The 18,222-nt window shown below is 45.4% G+C and overlaps 1 protein-coding gene across 4 annotated transcripts in view; it reads left to right on the forward strand.

Moving 5' to 3' along the window:
- LOC128696231 (protein scarlet-like) overlaps positions 1-18,222 on the forward strand; it is a 351,307-nt gene that overhangs the window by 139,241 nt on the left and 193,844 nt on the right. For all 4 annotated transcript variants that reach the window (XR_011392936.1, XM_070092551.1, XM_070092552.1 and 1 more), the window contains one exon: positions 1,082-1,320. Coding sequence is in view for 3 of the 4 variants with exons in the window: in XM_070092551.1 (XP_069948652.1) it covers positions 1,082-1,320 (239 nt within the window). In the remaining variant the exon portion in view is untranslated. The remainder of the gene's footprint in view (positions 1-1,081; positions 1,321-18,222) is intronic.

The following is an 18,222-nucleotide window of genomic DNA, read 5'->3' on the forward strand; positions in this document are numbered from 1 at the left end:
GTTGGAGGGAGGGGGTAAAGGAGGTTTTGTGTGCGAGGGGCTTGGACTTCCAGCGGGCATGCGTGAGCGTGTTTGATAGGAGTGAATGGAGACAAATGGTTTTTAATACTTGACGTGCTGTTGGAGTGTGAGCAAAGTAACATTTATGAAGGGATTCAGGGAAACCGGCAGGCCGGACTTGAGTCCTGGAGATGGGAAGTACAGTGCCTGCACTCTGAAGGAGGGGTGTTAATGTTGCAGTTTAAAAACTGTAATGTAAAGCACCCTTCTGGCAAGACAGTGATGGAGTGAATGATGGTGAAAGTTTTTCTTTTTCGGGTCACCCTGCCTTGGTGGGAATCGGCCAGTGTGATAATAATAAAATAATAAAAAAATATTATTATTATTATTATTATTATTATTATTATTATTATTATTATTATTATTATTATTATTATTATTATTATTATTACCTTTAAAAGGCAGATACCTACAGAAACAAAGCCAGAACTGAGGGGAGGCTTCAACAAGAAGGTGCCTTTAAAGGCGAGAAGAAGGATAGACAGTTTTAGCAGAGGACCAGTTAATGTGTTGACTGTGAACTGTGACCTTACACCAAACAACAATTTTTTTAAGACTGTCAGAATAACAGAGTGATACTGCTACTATGACTACTACTACTACTATCACTACTGCTACTTCCACTTCAATTACTACTAGTGCTACTACTTCTACTATTAATGCTACTACTACTACTGCTATTACTACTACTACTACTACTACTACTACTGCTACTTCTAGTATCACTACTGCTGCTGTTACTGCTACTACTACTGCTACTACCCTCGGTGGGAATCGAACCTAGACCATCGCCATGTGAAGCGAGAGCTTTACCTGCCAGGCCACGGGGCACCAACTGTTTGACTATAATGTGTGACTTACCAATTGTCTGGGTTTAAAATCTGTGCTTGTGATCAAAATGAGACTGATTTAGCTTTGTTTAGACTTTAGACGGAACAATTAATGCTCTGTCTGCAGTCTAGGAAATTGTTAATGAAGCTCTGTCGTCTTAGAAGAACTATTAAAGCTCTTTCCACTTCAGATCCTGACGGATCCTCCGCTGCTCTTCTGTGATGAGCCTACTACAGGACTCGACTCCTTCAACGCCAGGAAGCTGGTCCGGATCATGAAGGACATGACTAGTCGTGGCAGGACCATCCTATGTACTATACACCAGCCTTCCTCTGAGGTCTTTGCTATGTTCGACAAGCTCTTACTGCTGGCTGAAGGACGTGTGGCGTACATGGGTTCCTCAGCAGGTGCACTGGAGTTCCTTGATAGGTAAGGAAGATCGTGACTTTAGGAATCCTGACTTCTTAGAGGTAAGGGTACTGTGACGTAGAAACACTGGAGTTCCTTGACAGGTAAGGAGAGTTGTGACACAGGAACCCAGAAGTTCCTTAACAGGTAAGAAGGATTGTGACACAGAAACCTAGGAGATCCTTGACAAGTAAGGAGGAGTGTGACGCAGGAACGCAGTAGCTCCTTGACAAGTAAGGAGTTTGACGTAGTAACCCAGGAGTTCCTTGACAAATGAGGACTGTGAGGCAGGAACCCAGGAGTTCCTTGACAAGTAAGAAGGATTGTGACGTAGGAACCCAGAAGTTCCTTGACAAGTAAGAAGGAATCTGATGCAGGAACCCAGAAGTTCCTTGACAAGTAAGGAGGAGTGTGACGCAGGAACCCAGGAGTTCCTTGAAGACGAAGAGAAAACGGACGGAGTAGGCAGGGGAGCTGATAAAATAACGGGCCTCTACTAACGTCTGAGACCAACCTATACTTAGAAGGAACACGAAGGTCATGAGAGTGGACAAAGTAACAAAGGCAATGAGCGTCATGACAATTGGCTGAGGAAGGAACATTCGTCTCAGCAGAGGTCAACCAGAGCAGAGCAACAAGAGCAAGCACACACAGAACCATCCCCAGAACTCCACAATCTATCACACCATCCCAACACAAACTTCAGTCCATACTCACAGCTCCCACCCAACACTCAGCTATAGAATCCCACAGTACACTACCAGGTCTCCCACCCTCATAGACCCCCTCAAAACACAGTGTTGGAGAGGAAACGGAAGGTATGGTTCACAAACGCTGATGGAATAACAAATAAGTGGGAGGAGTGGCATGAAAGAGTCAAAGAGGCGTCACCGGACGTCATAGCTCTCACAGAAACCAAGCTCACAGGTATGATAACAGATGCCATCTTTCCAACGAGATATCAGATCCTGAGGAAAGACAGAGGGAACAGTTGGGTGGAGGAGTGGCACTGCTGATCAAAAACTGATGGAATTTTGATGAGCTGGAGAGAGGAGACAGTGGAGAAGCAAGAGATTACATAATAGGAACGCTTCAGTCTGGAGGTCCCAAGGTGGTAATTGCAGTGATGTATAACACACCACAGAACAGCAGGAGGCCAAGGCAAGAGTATGATGAGAGCAATAGAGCGATGGTTGACACACTGGCTGCAGTGGCCAGAAGCTGGGAAGATATACTAAGCAACACAGACCCTAACTTATGCCTAGAACAGATTAACTCGGTGGCACTCGATGTATGCTCAAGGCTTATTCCTTTAAGAAAAAGGAGGAGTAGATGTAAAATAGAAAGAGACAGGCGCTCCCTTTACAGGCGACGGAAAAGAATAAAAGAGCGGCTAAAAGAGGCCAATATATCTGAAATGCGTAGGGAGTCACTGGTCAGAGAAATAGCAAACCATCCCCAGAACTCCACAATCTATCACACCATCCCAACACAAACTTCAATCCATACTCACAGCTTCCCCCCAACACTCAGCTATAGAATCCCACAGTACACTACCAGGTCTCCCACCCTCACAGACCCCCTCAAAACACAGTGTTGGAGAGGAAACTGAAGGTATGGTACACAAACGCTGATGGAATAACAAGTAAGTGGGAGGAGTGGCATGAAAGAGTCAAAGAGGCGTCACCGGACGTCATAGCTCTCACAGAAACCAAGCTCACAGGTATGATAACAGATGCCATCTTTCCAACGAGATATCAGATCCCGAGGAAAGACAGAGGGAACAGTGGGGTGGAGGAGTGGCACTGCTGATCAAAAACTGATGGAATTTTGATGAGCTGGAGAGAGGAGACAGTGGAGAAGCAAGAGATTACATAATAGGAACGCTTCAGCCTGGAGGTCCCAAGGTGGTAATTGCAGTGATGTATAACACACCACAGAACAGCAGGAGGCCAAGGCAAGAGTATGATGAGAGCAATAGAGCGATGGTTGACACACTGGCTGCAGTGGCCAGAAGGGCTCATGCATGCAAGGCAAGGCTACTGATCATTGGTGACTTTAACCACAAGGAAATCGATTGGGAGAACTTGGAGCCACATGGGGGCCAAGATACATGGAGGGCTAAGATAATGGAGGTGGTACTGGAAAACTTCATGTACCAACACGTAAAGGACACTACCAGAGAGAGAGAAGAGGATGAACCAGCGAGAATGGACCTAGTATTCACCTTGAGTAGCACAGATATTGAGGACATCACATATGAAAGACCCCTTGGGGCAAGCGATCATTTGGTCTTAGGCTTCGAATACACAGCAGAGTTACAAGTGGAGGGGGAAGCAGGAAGGCCAGGGCAAATGAAGCCAAACTACAAGAAAGGGGACTACGCGGGAATGAGGAACTTCTTGAATGGGTTAGAGTAGGACAGAGAACTTGCAGGGAAGCCAGTAAACGAGATGATGGAATATATAGCAACAATGCGCAAGGAAGCTGAGGAGAGGTTTGTACCCAAGGGTAACAGGAATAATGAAAAAGCCAGGATGAGCCTATGCTTCACCCAAAGGTGCAGGGAGGCAAAAACCAAGTGTGCTTGGAAATGGAAGAAGTACAGAAGGCAAAGGACCCTGGAGAATAAGGAGAGCAGTCGTAGAGCCAGAAATGAATGTGCACAGGTAAGAAGGGAGGCCCATCGACAATATGAAAATGACATAGCAGCGAAAGTCAAATCTGACCTGAAGCTGTTATACAGCCACATCAGGAGGAAAACAACAGTCAAGGACCAGGTAATCAGGCTAACAAAGGAAGGAGGAGAGACAACAAGAAATGGCTGCGAAGTATGTGAGGAACTCAACAAGAGATTCAAAGAAGTGTTCAGAGAGGAGACAGAAGGGACTCCAGAAAGACGGGCACACTGCCAAGTGCTGGACACAATACACACACCGAGAAAGAAGTGAAGAGGCTTCTGAGTGAGCTAGATACCTCAAAGGCAATGGGGTCAGATAACATCTCTCCATGGGTCCTGAGAGAAGGAGCAGTCATGCTATGCGCACCCCTAACAACAATATTTAACACATCTATCGAAACAGGGAGATTACCTGAGGCATGGAAGACAGCAAATGTAGTTCTAATCTTTAGAAAAGGAGACAGACATGAAGCACTAAACTACAGAAAAGTGTCACTGACATGTATAGTATGCAAAGTCATGGAGAAGATTATCAGGAGAAGAGTGGTGGAACACCTAGAAAGGAATGATCTCATCAACAGCAGCCAACATGGTTACAGGGACGGGAAATCCTGTGTCACAAACCTACTGGAGTTCTATGACATGGTGACAGCAGTACGACAAGAAGAAGAGGAGTGGGTAGATTGCATTTTCTTGGACTGCAAGAAGGCGTTTGACACAGTTCCACACAAGAGATTAGTGCAAAAACTGGAGGACCAAGCAGGGATAACAGGGAAGGCACTACAATGGATCAGGGAATACTTGTCAGGAAGACAGCAGCAAGTCATGGTACGTGGCGAGGTGTCACAGTGGGAACCTGTGACGAGTGGGGTCTCACAGTGGTCAGTCCTAGGACCAGTGCTGTTTCTGGTATTCGTGAACGACATGACGGAAGGAATAGACTCCGAAGTGTCCCTGTTTGCAGATGACGTGAAGTTGATGAGAAGAATTCATTCGGACGAAGACCAGGCAGAACTACAAAGGGATCTGGACAGGCTGCAGACCTGGTCCAGCAATTGGCTCCTGGAGCTCAACCCCACCAAGTGCAAAGTCATGAAGATTGGGGAAGGGGAAAGAAGACTGCAGACGGAGTACAGTCCAGGGGGCCAAAGACTACAAACCTCACTCAAGGAAAAAGATCTTGGGGTGAGTATAACACCAGGCACATCTCCTGAAGCGCACATCAACCAAATAACTGCTGCGGCATATGGGCGCCTAGCAAACCTCAGAACAGCATTCCGACATCTTAATAAGGAATCGTTCAGGACCCTGTACACCGTGTACGTTAGGCCCATATTGGAGTATGCGGCACCAGTTTGGAACCCACACCTAGCCAAGCACGCAAAGAAACTAGAGAAAGTGCAAAGATTTGCAACAAGACTAGTCCCAGAGGTATGTCCTATGAGGAGAGGTTAAGGGAAGTCGACCTCTGCCTACCTGAGAAATACGGACGAATCTCCCATCCTGCGTGAGTTGGTGATCCAGACCTGACTGTGCAGCTTGTACAAAATGTGTTACATCTCTAACTGAGGAAGATGACCTGTTATTCTTCTATGCACTGAGTGTTTCTGGGAGGAATGCTGCATAGTTGGAACACAACAAGAGTGGTTAAGAACAATTTAACGAGCATTGCAGTACCTGGTAACTCCTTTGGAGACGGCTTTTTAACTGTAACATGCCCGAGGTTCATCTATAAACATAGTAAGTTTGTGCTGATTTGTTTGTCCACAGAGTGAAAATTTGTCTGTCATTCCAAGACAGGTGTGCTAGATGTGTTGAGTGCTGCGGGTTTGTAGTAATTAACGAGTAGTACAGTGTTGGTAGCTCTCGAGACGACTGTGGGCCCAGTGAATGACCTTGAAAATGGCACTGTGACCCACAGGCCACTACACCCATATTGCCTGTGTCTAGCGAAGTGAATATCCCTTCCTTGTCCCTTCTCTCTTATGGAATAAAGGCGGTTTCGCTGACCCAAGAGTAACAGACTACCTCTTCCACCTTAAGCAGCTGAACTAGAAGTGACCTTTGGATGTGAACGAAGTAAATGATGGTGAAGGCGAATTCGAACGTTATAGAAGTAAGGGAGCTTTTGAAAAAAGAAAGAGGATTTCAAAGGAGGCTGCAAGAAACAACGAGAGAAACAACAACCATCGCAGAACGGTTAGGCTTGATTTCCCTGCTAACACTGAGTTTGAGGTCAAGTTTAGATGGTTTTACGAAGATACACTAGACAACCCAGAGGAAAACCTTCGGATTCGCTTTCGTCATGACGAGGATAATTACGTTTTTGTTACTAACGACCCAACATTCATAGAAAAACTTCTTACTCATAAATATGCTAACATCCAACTCCAAGCTGCCCCACCAAGATCACCTAAAGTACTTATTGTTATCCACAATGTCAATAAGTACTTGGATCCTAAATTCCTGTTGTCAGATCAAGTTGCAAACCCTCGTCGACTTCCAAATGATCTGATATTGGCTGAGTGGATTGGTCAAGGGACTCCACCATCATATATCTACTCTCGTGCAGCGCTTAACAGGAGTTACAAAATAGCTTTGTACAAACCACCTCACCGTAGATGCTACAAGTGTCAGCGCTGGGGTCACATTGCTTGGAAATGCCCAGCTAAGTCATACTGGTGTGCAGTGTGTGCCAAGGCCCATCCTTCTCACCAGTGCTATGATATGATCAAGAAACACCAGACTGTTGCATTACAATGTATCAATTGTAAGACTCCAGGAGTCACAGCTGCTCATGCTGACTGCAGAGCGAAAGCTGCTCACATCGCCAGCCGCAGGGCTCCCGCCTCACCCATCACCCCCCATGATGAGGCAATAGGCCTACCAGATACTTCATGTCTGAATACTGACCCATGCCTGATTTCAGAGATTATATGGTTGAGCGAGTCACTCTGGGAGTACATCAACAGAGCACGATCACGTCTACTATCAACACTAGTAATGCTGCTGGTGTTGACACCACCTGTCTGGCTGAGTCAGCTGTCAGTCAGCCACCTGACTCAGCTGATCGGGACTTCATATTTCCAGATGACGCTAGTCTTGCTGGGGTGGTACACAACATGCAGCTGCGCATAACAGTACTAGAGAAGCAACAATGGTGTTTGAAACAACAACTTGAGCACCACGAGGAAAAACTTAGAGAGGTTGCAAATGAGTACATCAACCCACAGAATGTCAGCCATTATGAAAATGAGTGTGATGATGATGAACAAACTGATGATTGCAGTGGTGTTAATAATTACAAAAATGATGAATCTGATAGTGGTGTTTACAATCACAGTGAAGATGATAAGGGCAGTGAAGACCATCATGATAGTCAAATTGATGAGTGTAATGTATTGATAGATACTGAGTGGAAATAAATGGTATAAAATACCGACACAATGGCAATATAAACACAAATGCAGTATAATGTGATCCTTTATTGACTACGTTTCGCCCACACAGTGGGCTTTTTCAAGTCACAAACAGAACTACCTGGGGTGGAAGGAACGCGAGTATTTATAGTCCGGCTGAGGTCAGGTGAAGAATGCTGCATCTGATGATGTACCGAGTTGGGTTGTAGAGTCTAAAAACTTGGGTAGCTTGGAAAGGAGACTGGACAAGTTTGTGAGCAGACCTTCTACAGTGTTCTTATGTGGGATAGCGATGAAGAAGTTTCTTGGCAAGTGGTTCAGCTATGTTATAGAAGCCACTATTCTGGTTGAAGTTGTCGGATATAGAAATAAGTGATGATTCCAGGATTCTTCGGTATTGGGTGTTGTCTTCTGTGGCGATAAGTCTTGAGTTTCTGTAGTTTATCAAGTGGTTGTGTGAATTACGGTGTTGTACGCAGGCATTCCTTGTGTCGTCAGACCTGCTTGCGTATTGGTGTTCTGAAATACGTGTTTGGAGGTCCCTTGATGTTTCGCCCACGTATAACTTGTTGCAGTCATTACAAGGGATTATGTATACCCCTGCAGAGGATGGAGGCTTGTCCTGCCTACTACTGGTGATGTCCTTGATGGTCGTGGTTGTGGAGGTAGATACTTGGAATGATGTTTTGGCAAAGATGTTGGAAACATGTTTGGCAATGGAGTTGGTGGGAAGGACTATGTATCTCTTCTCGGCAGTGTCTTCTCTGGGTGTGTTGAAGATGTTTAGTGCTCGCCGTCTGCAGTCTCTGATGAAGTGACGAGGATAGTGGAGTTTGGAAAATACCTGTTCAATTATAGTGCATTCTTCCTCAAGGAACTCGTTGCTGCAGATTCTGAGTGCACGCAGGAAGAAGCCTATAATTACACCACGTTTGGTTTTGGTGTCGTGGTGAGAGTAGAAGTGGAGAAGATCGTTTTGGTTGGTGGGTTTTCGATAGACTTTAAAACGAAGTTCGTGGTCAGCTTTGCAGAGTAGAACATCAAGGAAAGGAAGAGTGTTGTTGACCTCTTCTTCAAGTGTGAACTGGATTGAAGGCTCGACCTGGTTGAGCTTGTCTTGGAGAGCTTGAACGTTGAAGCGTTTAGGAGTTATGAGGAGAATGTCGTCAACATAACGGAGCCAGGTGACAGACGAAGGAATAATGGTGGAGAAACGTTCGGCTTCTAGATGTTCCATGTATAGGTTCGCTAGGACTGCACTGAGTGGCGAACCCATGGGTAGTCCAAAAGTCTGCTGAAAGAGGTGATTTTCAAAAGAGAAACACGTAAAGCCAACACATAGTTCAACCAGGTCGATGAAGTCGCTGGCTGGAATGGGAAGATCAAGTGAATCGTCAATTTTCTTGCGCAAGAGATCGATGGCTTGTTTAGTAGGTACTTTAGTGAATAGGGAAGTCACGTCAAGGCTGGAAAGTTTCTTGTTCCTGATGTTGATGTTGCGAATGCGATTGAGAAGATCACCTGAGTGTTTGAGATGTGCTGGACTGATAGTGCCCAAGAGTTTCGAGAGGTGTTTGGCGAGAATTCCTGAGAGCTTGTGGGGAGCACTGCCTATTCCCGAGGATATGGGCCTCAGTGGGATACCAGGCTTGTGAGTCTTTGGCAGGCCGTACATTCTGGCAGGTCTGGGGTTGCTGGGCATGGTGTGCAGAAGTTTCTTCCCTTGTTCTGAGCTCCTCAGAATGCGGCGAGTCCTTTGAAGAAAAGTTTTAGTAAGGTTGTCCACTTGGTTAGTTGTGAGAGGTTTGTAGGTATCTGGGTCATTAAGTAGATTGAGCATTTTGTTCCTGTAATCGTCAGTGTTCATGATGACAACACCACCTCCTTTATCAGCGGTGGTGACCCTGATGGTCGTGTCTTCTGCTAAACCTTTGAGTGCATTGATGTAACGTCGGGGTATGACTGGGGAGCTGCGTGTTGAGATGGCTGCTGAGATGATGCCTTGACGATAGCCTTTTTGGAAGTCGGAGTCATTGTGTCTGTAGTTTTTGGCGATGAAATTGAGGTCTTGTTTTGGTTTCGTAATTCCTGTTGCGAATTTGAGGCCTAAGCTGAGGGCTTCAGTTTCTGTGGTTGACAGTGGACGAGATGAAAGATTTTGAATAATTTCAGGTCTTCCTAAATTTTTCCAGTTACTATTATCGCAGAGTGTTTGTAGTTTCCTAGTAAGTCTGATCTTCTGTTGAACATTCGCTGTGGTAACTCTGCTGCGAATGATTTCGGCGGTGCGTCTGTTCATGTTGCCCCGGAGTGTTGTGCCTAGTGTTCTGGCTTGGAGAAAAGCTTCCTTTGTAGCATTGTTTAAGTCATCTGCACACTCTTCAAGGTAGGTCCGAGCTGTAGCGGAGAAAGGTGGTTTGATGTTGGCAATTTGAGGAGGAGTAGATCTTGGTAAGACCATTTCTTGGATGCAGTCACGAAGAAACTTCTGCACACCATGCCCAGCAACCCCAGACCTGCCAGAATGTACGGCCTGCCAAAGACTCACAAGCCTGGTATCCCACTGAGGCCCATATCCTCGGGAATAGGCAGTGCTCCCCACAAGCTCTCAGGAATTCTCGCCAAACACCTCTCGAAACTCTTGGGCACTATCAGTCCAGCACATCTCAAACACTCAGGTGATCTTCTCAATCGCATTCGCAACATCAACATCAGGAACAAGAAACTTTCCAGCCTTGACGTGACTTCCCTATTCACTAAAGTACCTACTAAACAAGCCATCGATCTCTTGCGCAAGAAAATTGACGATTCACTTGATCTTCCCATTCCAGCCAGCGACTTCATCGACCTGGTTGAACTATGTGTTGGCTTTACGTGTTTCTCTTTTGAAAATCACCTCTTTCAGCAGACTTTTGGACTACCCATGGGTTCGCCACTCAGTGCAGTCCTAGCGAACCTATACATGGAACATCTAGAAGCCGAACGTTTCTCCACCATTATTCCTTCGTCTGTCACCTGGCTCCGTTATGTTGACGACATTCTCCTCATAACTCCTAAACGCTTCAACGTTCAAGCTCTCCAAGACAAGCTCAACCAGGTCGAGCCTTCAATCCAGTTCACACTTGAAGAAGAGGTCGACAACACTCTTCCTTTCCTTGATGTTCTACTCTGCAAAGCTGACCACGAACTTCGTTTTAAAGTCTATCGAAAACCCACCAACCAAAACGATCTTCTCCACTTCTACTCTCACCACGACACCAAAACCAAACGTGGTGTAATTATAGGCTTCTTCCTGCGTGCACTCAGAATCTGCAGCAACGAGTTCCTTGAGGAAGAATGCACTATAATTGAACAGGTATTTTCCAAACTCCACTATCCTCGTCACTTCATCAGAGACTGCAGACGGCGAGCACTAAACATCTTCAACACACCCAGAGAAGACACTGCCGAGAAGAGATACATAGTCCTTCCCACCAACTCCATTGCCAAACATGTTTCCAACATCTTTGCCAAAACATCATTCCAAGTATCTACCTCCACAACCACGACCATCAAGGACATCACCAGTAGTAGGCAGGACAAGCCTCCATCCTCTGCAGGGGTATACATAATCCCTTGTAATGACTGCAACAAGTTATACGTGGGCGAAACATCAAGGGACCTCCAAACACGTATTTCAGAACACCAATACGCAAGCAGGTCTGACGACACAAGGAATGCCTGCGTACAACACCGTAATTCACACAACCACTTGATAAACTACAGAAACTCAAGACTTATCGCCACAGAAGACAACACCCAATACCGAAGAATCCTGGAATCATCACTTATTTCTATATCCGACAACTTCAACCAGAATAGTGGCTTCTATAACATAGCTGAACCACTTGCCAAGAAACTTCTTCATCGCTATCCCACATAAGAACACTGTAGAAGGTCTGCTCACAAACTTGTCCAGTCTCCTTTCCAAGCTACCCAAGTTTTTAGACTCTACAACCCAACTCGGTACATCATCAGATGCAGCATTCTTCACCTGACCTCAGCCGGACTATAAATACTCGCGTTCCTTCCACCCCAGGTAGTTCTGTTTGTGACTTGAAAAAGCCCACTGTGTGGGCGAAACGTAGTCAATAAAGGATCACATTATACTGCATTTGTGTTTATATTGCCAGATACTGAGTGTGGAGATGACCCGGTTGTTGATAATGGTGTATGCATCACTGGTCATAATGATGAGGGAAGTGATACATGTGATGATAGTGATGAGTGTAATAAAAGTGGAGATGTGAGTGCGAGGGATAGTGTCACTTTCCATACATACACAGACAAAGAATGCCGTGCCCTCTGTAAACAAGAGGTCTCCATAGTGGAAGTGCACTTAAGAGACTCATGGATAAGGATAATACTGATGATATTGATATTGATTATGTCTGTTTGCTGTTTAGTAAGTTTTTTTCATTTTGCTGAGAAATTGAATACTATCCCTGGACTTTTATAATGGAACCAAACTCGTATAAACTATCCATTTTAAGTTGGAATATTGCGTCACTTAGAAAAAGATTTTCTCACCTTCATTATAAAGTAACCACTGAATCCATTGATATTGTGTGTCTACAAGAGTGCAGAGTCCCTGAAAAATCCCAACCCCCTAAATTGCCATCGTTTGTTGCATATAACCTCAAATCTACTAATTCTTGTGTTCTATATATTAAAAAATCACTTCCCCATCAACTTCTTGCACATAAGAAAACAGAGGGGCTACAATATCACGGTGTTAGGATTTATATTGGGAACTCTGCTCTCAACATATTTAACTTGTACGCTCCTGCTGATAAGTTTAATTACTTGGAGCTCCCAACTTGTGCTCAGTCTGAACCTACTCTTATTATTGGCGATTATAATGCAAGACACAAAAGCATTGGAAACTCTCAGTTTGGTAATCGTAATGGCAATCAACTGTTGTCACTCTTAAACAGTCATGATAATGTGCAAATTGTAGGTGACCTTGAACCCACACATATCTATGGAGGTGTCCTTGATCTGTGTCTGGGCTTCAACATTACTTCTGCCAGCTGTGAGTCTTCCATTGTAACAGATATAGCGTCTGATCATTTCCCAAGGCTAACCTCTCTAGATATTGGTAATACTATTCTCCCTGGTGGGATATTCAAACGGAAACGTCTTAATGTTTCCCCTGATCAACATGATGACTTTGTTGCACATGTGACTGACTGGTATAATTCCTATGAGTGTACCTCTGTCGAGACTTTTAACAATGACCTTGTGAGCAGTATTCAGAACTTCTTAGAGCCGCCTCTGAAACCTCCTACTACTCTAAATCCAAATGACTTCCATAATAATCATAAGTCTTATAAAAACCATACCTATTACTTCGAACATTGAAACGTACTGCTCGCAGACTAGGCCTAGCCTATAGAAACCATCGTACCCCTGAAATGCTGAGCCTCTTCCAAACTGCCCTTGCTGCTGCCAGAGAGCGTATGACAGAGCTGCGGCAAACAGACTGGGAACAATTTGTCAATGGTCTTAATGCTCACACCCCACTTAGCCGGGCATGGAGGGACATAAATAGAATTAAGGGTAACAGAACTGGGCAGATCGCGCACCCTCATCCCTTGCATAGGGCGAATGAATTAGTCAGTGCTTGGGCTGCTACATCTAGCTATGACAATCTTCCCAGTACCACACAGACGAAATTAATGGACAAATATGATGCAAGGGAGAGACTTGTTTGCTTTATGCTCAGCAAGGCAGATGACTGCAACATTCCTTTCACTAGTTTTGAACTTGATGCAGCACTAACTAAGGGCAACTCCACGTCGCCTGGTGAGGATGGTATTACTTACAACATACTCAGATTGCTGTGTCGAGTACGAGGTAATCCTTTACTTCAATTATATAACATGAGTTATGTCACTGGGAAGCTCCCTAAATCATGGGCCAACAGCCTCATTATTCCCATTCCGAAGCCCAATCAACAAAACTCATTTCGCCCAATATCCCTTACTAGCTGCTTGTGTAAAACATTCGAAAGGATGATTCTTAATCGTCTTATGCACAGAATTAAGCAATTCTTGTCTCACCGGTCGCATGGCTTCATGCATGGAAGGAGTGTGCATCATTGCATTACCACCTTTCTCACTCTGCACACTGACAGCTCATACACTACGTTCCTTGACCTTAAATCCGCTTTTGATGTAGCCAACCGACATGTAATCATTAGTGAACTTGCCAGAATGGATGTTGGAAGATGGCTTCTCTGCTGGATTAAAGGTTACCTGTCCAACAGAAAGTCGTCTTTGTTGTTCCAGGGACATAGAAGTGTAACTAAAGATTTTGAATTAGGAACCCCACAGGGAGATGTGCTTAGTCCTACCTTTTTCAATATTCTGATTAATGCCTTACTTAATGCCATGCCTAGCCAGCCCCATCATTATATGGTTAGTTTTGCTGATGATATAATGATTCACACCGCCGGATTCTCCAACACCCAAAACATTCTTAATCATGTACTAGCCTCGTGTCAGGACCTGGGGTTAATAATCTCAGGGGATAAAACAAAGATACTCAACAGGCGTCCTCCTCGACAGAGAGGCACAGTTCGTCAGATCCAGTTGCATGATGGGTCTCTTCTAGAATATGTAAGCAGATACAGGTATCTAGGCTTTGAGGTTCCACTACTTGGACCTGTTGTAACGAGACTTTGTCGCCAATACAAAGAAAGGCTGAGAGCACTTAGAGTTGTGGCAGGGCTTCACCCCAGGTGTGGTGCTAATGTTAAAATTGTGAAAATGATGTATCTTGCTTATATTAGATCATTGGTTGATTATGCGGCGCCACTTCTTGCACTCGTGTCTGACTGGAAGCTTGGAGGGCTGGAAAAACTGCAAAACGAAGCAATGAGGATCATCCTAGGATGCCTTCGTACTGCCAAAATTTTAAATATGCGGAAAGAACTTAATATTCCAAGCATTAGAGATCGTGTTACTGAAAGAAATATCCTTATTGGGGTCAATATGCTTAGGTTAGCCCATTCAAACCCCTGTGTGTGTGTGTGTGTGTGTGTGTGTGTGTGTGTGTGTGTGTGTGTGTGTGTGTGTGTGTGGGTGTGTGTGTGTGTGTGTGTGTGTACTCACCTAGTTGAGGTTGCGGGGGTCGAGTCCGAGCTCCTGGCCCCGTGTGTGTGTGTGTGTGTGTGTGTGTGTGTGTGTGTGTGTGTGTATGTGTACTCACCTATTTGTACTCACCTATTTGTGGTTGCAGGGGTCGAGTCCTAGCTCCTGGCCCCGCCTCTTCACCGGTTGCTACTAGACCCTCTCTCTCCCCGCTCCATGAGCTTTATCAAACCTCGTCTTAAAACTGTGTATGGTTCCTGCCTCCACTATGTCATTTTCTAGGCTATTCCACTGCCTTACAACTCTATGACTGAAGAAATACTTCCTACTATCTCTCTGACTCATTTGTGTCTTCAACTTCCAATTGTGGCCTCTTGTTTCTGTGTCCCCTCCCTGGAACATCCTGTCCTTGTCCACCTTGTCTATTCCACGCAGTATTTTATATGTCGTTATCATGTCTCCCCTGACCCTCCTGTCCTCCAGTGTCGTCAGGCCGATTTCCCTTAATCTTTCTTCATAGGACATTCCCCTTAGCTCTGGAACTAACCTTGTTGCAAACCTTTGTACTTTCTCTAGTTTCTTGACGTGCTTTATCAAGTGCGGGTTCCAAACAGGTGCTGCATACTCCAGTATGGGCCTGACATACACGGTGTACAGTGTCTTGAATGATTCCTTACTAAGGTGTCGGAATGCTGTTCTCAGGTTTGCCAGGCGCCCATATGCTGCAGCAGTTATCTGATTGATGTGTGCTTCCGGAGACATGCTCGGTGTTATACTCACCCCAAGATCTTTCTCCTTGAGTGAGGTTTGCAGTCTTTGGCCACCTAGCCTATACTCTGTCTGTGGTCTTCTGTGCCCTTCCCCTATCTTCATGACTTTGCATTTGGCAGGATTAAATTCGAGAAGCCATTTGCTGGACCAGGTGTCCAGTCTGTCCAGGTCTCTTTGAAGTCCTGCCTGGTCCTCATCAGATTTAATTCTCCTCATTAACTTCACATCATCTGCAAACAGGGACACTTCTGAGTCTAACCCTTCCGTCATGTCGTTCACATATACCAAAAATAGCACTGGTCCTAGGACCGACCCCTGTGGGACCCCGCTCGTCACAGGTGCCCACTGTGATACATCATTACGTACCATGACTCGTTGTTGCCTCCCTGTCAGGTATTCTCTGATCCATTGCAGTGCCCTTCCTGTTATATGCGCCTGATGCTCTAGCTTCTGCACTAATCTCTTGTGAGGAACTGTGTCAAAGGCCTTCTTGCAGTCCAAGAAGATGCAATCAACCCACCCCTCTCTCTCTTGTCTTACTTCTGTTATTTTATCATAAAACTCCAGAAGGTTTGTGACACAGGATTTGCCTTCCGTGAATCCGTGCTGGTTGGCATTTATACTCCTATTCCGTTCCAGGTGCTCCACCACTCTCCTCCTGATAATCTTCTCCATAATTTTGCATACTATACACGTCAATGACACAGGTCTATAGTTTAGTGCCTCTTTTCTGTCTCCTTTTTTGAAAATGTCAACTACATTTGCCGTCTTCCATACCTCAGGTAGTTGCCCAGTTTCCAGGGATGTGTTGAAGATTGTGGTAAGTGGTACGCACAACATATCTGCTCCCTCTCTAAGGACCCATGGAGAGATGTTGTCCGGTCCCATTGCCTTTGAGGTATCGATGTCCCTTAGCAGTTTCTTCACCTCCTCCTCATCTGTATGTATGTCGTCCAACACTTGTTGGTGTATTCCTTGTTGGTGTCCCCATCTGGTCTGTCCCCCACCAGAGTCCTTCCTGTCTCTACTGTAAATACTTCCTTAAATCTCGTGTTGAGCTCCTCACATACCTCTTGATCGTTTCTTGTGAGTTCTCCACCTTCTTTCCTCAGCCTTATCACCTGGTCCTTGACTGTTGTCTTCCTCCTAATGTGGCTATACAGCAGTTTCGGGTCAGATTTGACTTTCGATGCTATGTCGTTTTCATACTGTCGCTGGGCCTCCCTCCTAATCTGCGCATACTCGTTTCTGGCTCTTCTACTAATCTCCTTGTTTTCCTCTGTCCTATGCCTCCTGTACCTTTTCCATTCTCTGTTGCACTTAGTTTTTGCCTCCCTACACCTTCGGGTAAACCAAGGACTCGTTTTGGTCTTCCTATTATTTCTGTTTCCCTTGGGAACAAAACTTTCCTCTGCCTCCTTGCACTTTGTTGCCACATATTCCATCATCTCGTTTACTGATTTTCCTACCATTTCTCTGTCCCACTGAACCTCCTGCAGGAAGTTTCTCATACCTGTGTAGTCCCCCCTTTTATAGTTTGGCCTGTCCCCTTCAGTTCCTGTTACCTTCTCCACTTGTAACTCTACTATATAGTCAAAACTCAGAACCACATGATCGCTAGCTCCAAGGGGCCTCTCGTAAGTGATGTCCTCGATGTCTGAACTGCTCAGGGTGAACACAAGATCCAGTCTTGCTGGCTCATCCTCCCCTCTCTCTCTGGTTGTGTCCCTGACATGTTGATGCATGAGGTTTTCAAGTACCACATCCATCATCTTGGCTCTCCATGTTTCGGGACCCCCATGTGGCTCCAGGTTTTCCCAGTCGATCTCCCTGTGGTTGAAATCGCCCATTACCAGTAACTTTGCTCTGCTCGAGTGAGCTCTTCTTGCCACCTCAGCCAGTGTGTCCACCATCACCCTGTTGTTTTCTTCGTACTCCTCTCTTGGCCTCCTGCAGTTCTGTGGTGGGTTATACATCACTCCAATGACTACTTTATGTTCTCCGGACTGAATTGTACCTACAATGTAGTCTCTTTCTTCAATCATGTCCATGCCTTCCATTTCCTCAAATCCCCATTGGTGTTTTATGAGCAGTGCAACCCCTCCTCCCCCTCTACTCCTTCTATCTTTCCTCAGGATCTGATATCCTGTTGGGAAGATTGTGTCTGTTATTGTCTCAGCGAGTTTTGTTTCTGTGACTGCTATGATGTCTGGGGATTTTTCACTGATTCTTTCATTCCACTCCTCATGTTTATTCGTTATTCCATCCGCGTTTGTGTACCAAACCTTTAGTTTCTTTTCTATCATTGTGGTCATGCAAGTATATTGGGGTTGGGGGAGCGAGAGCCTTGGTGGGGGCCTATATGGGGCTGTGGTGTAGGTGGGGTTTGTGTTGATGGGGGTGGGGTCAGAATGCCCATAAGGGGCAGCTGTTGGGGTGAGGTTTGTGATATGGGGGTTGGTGGCAGAGGGAACAGTGAGTCGGTTGTAGTATAGGTTGCTCAGTTGCGTTGGGAATGTCGCAGGTGGAGTCTTTTGGTGGGAGATTCTGTGGGGTGTGTTTGCCCTTCCTCCTGTGTCTGGGTCCTGCTCATTTTCATTGCTTCTCGTTCCTCCTTGCGTCTCTGTACCCTCTCTTTCAGTGTAGTCCTTTCTTCTTGTGTTCTGTCGCGGTCGAGGTATACTCTCTGGTACCCCTCTTTGTCCCTCAGTCTTGCTTTCTCTTGCAGAATCCTGGTTCGAACTGATTCTTCCTTGAAAGTTACTCTGACAGGCCGTATCCTTCCACTCGCAAACCACCCAATTCTCTGAAAATTTGTCACCTGGGTCATATTGCCCTCCCCTATTGTTTTCATGATGCCTTCAATCATTTTTTTCTCCTCCTGTTTTATTTCTTCAAAGTTGGCCCCCTTGGCTTC

Source organism: Cherax quadricarinatus, chromosome 39, assembly GCF_038502225.1.
Source record: "Cherax quadricarinatus isolate ZL_2023a chromosome 39, ASM3850222v1, whole genome shotgun sequence".
NCBI classification, from domain to species: domain Eukaryota; kingdom Metazoa; phylum Arthropoda; class Malacostraca; order Decapoda; family Parastacidae; genus Cherax; species Cherax quadricarinatus.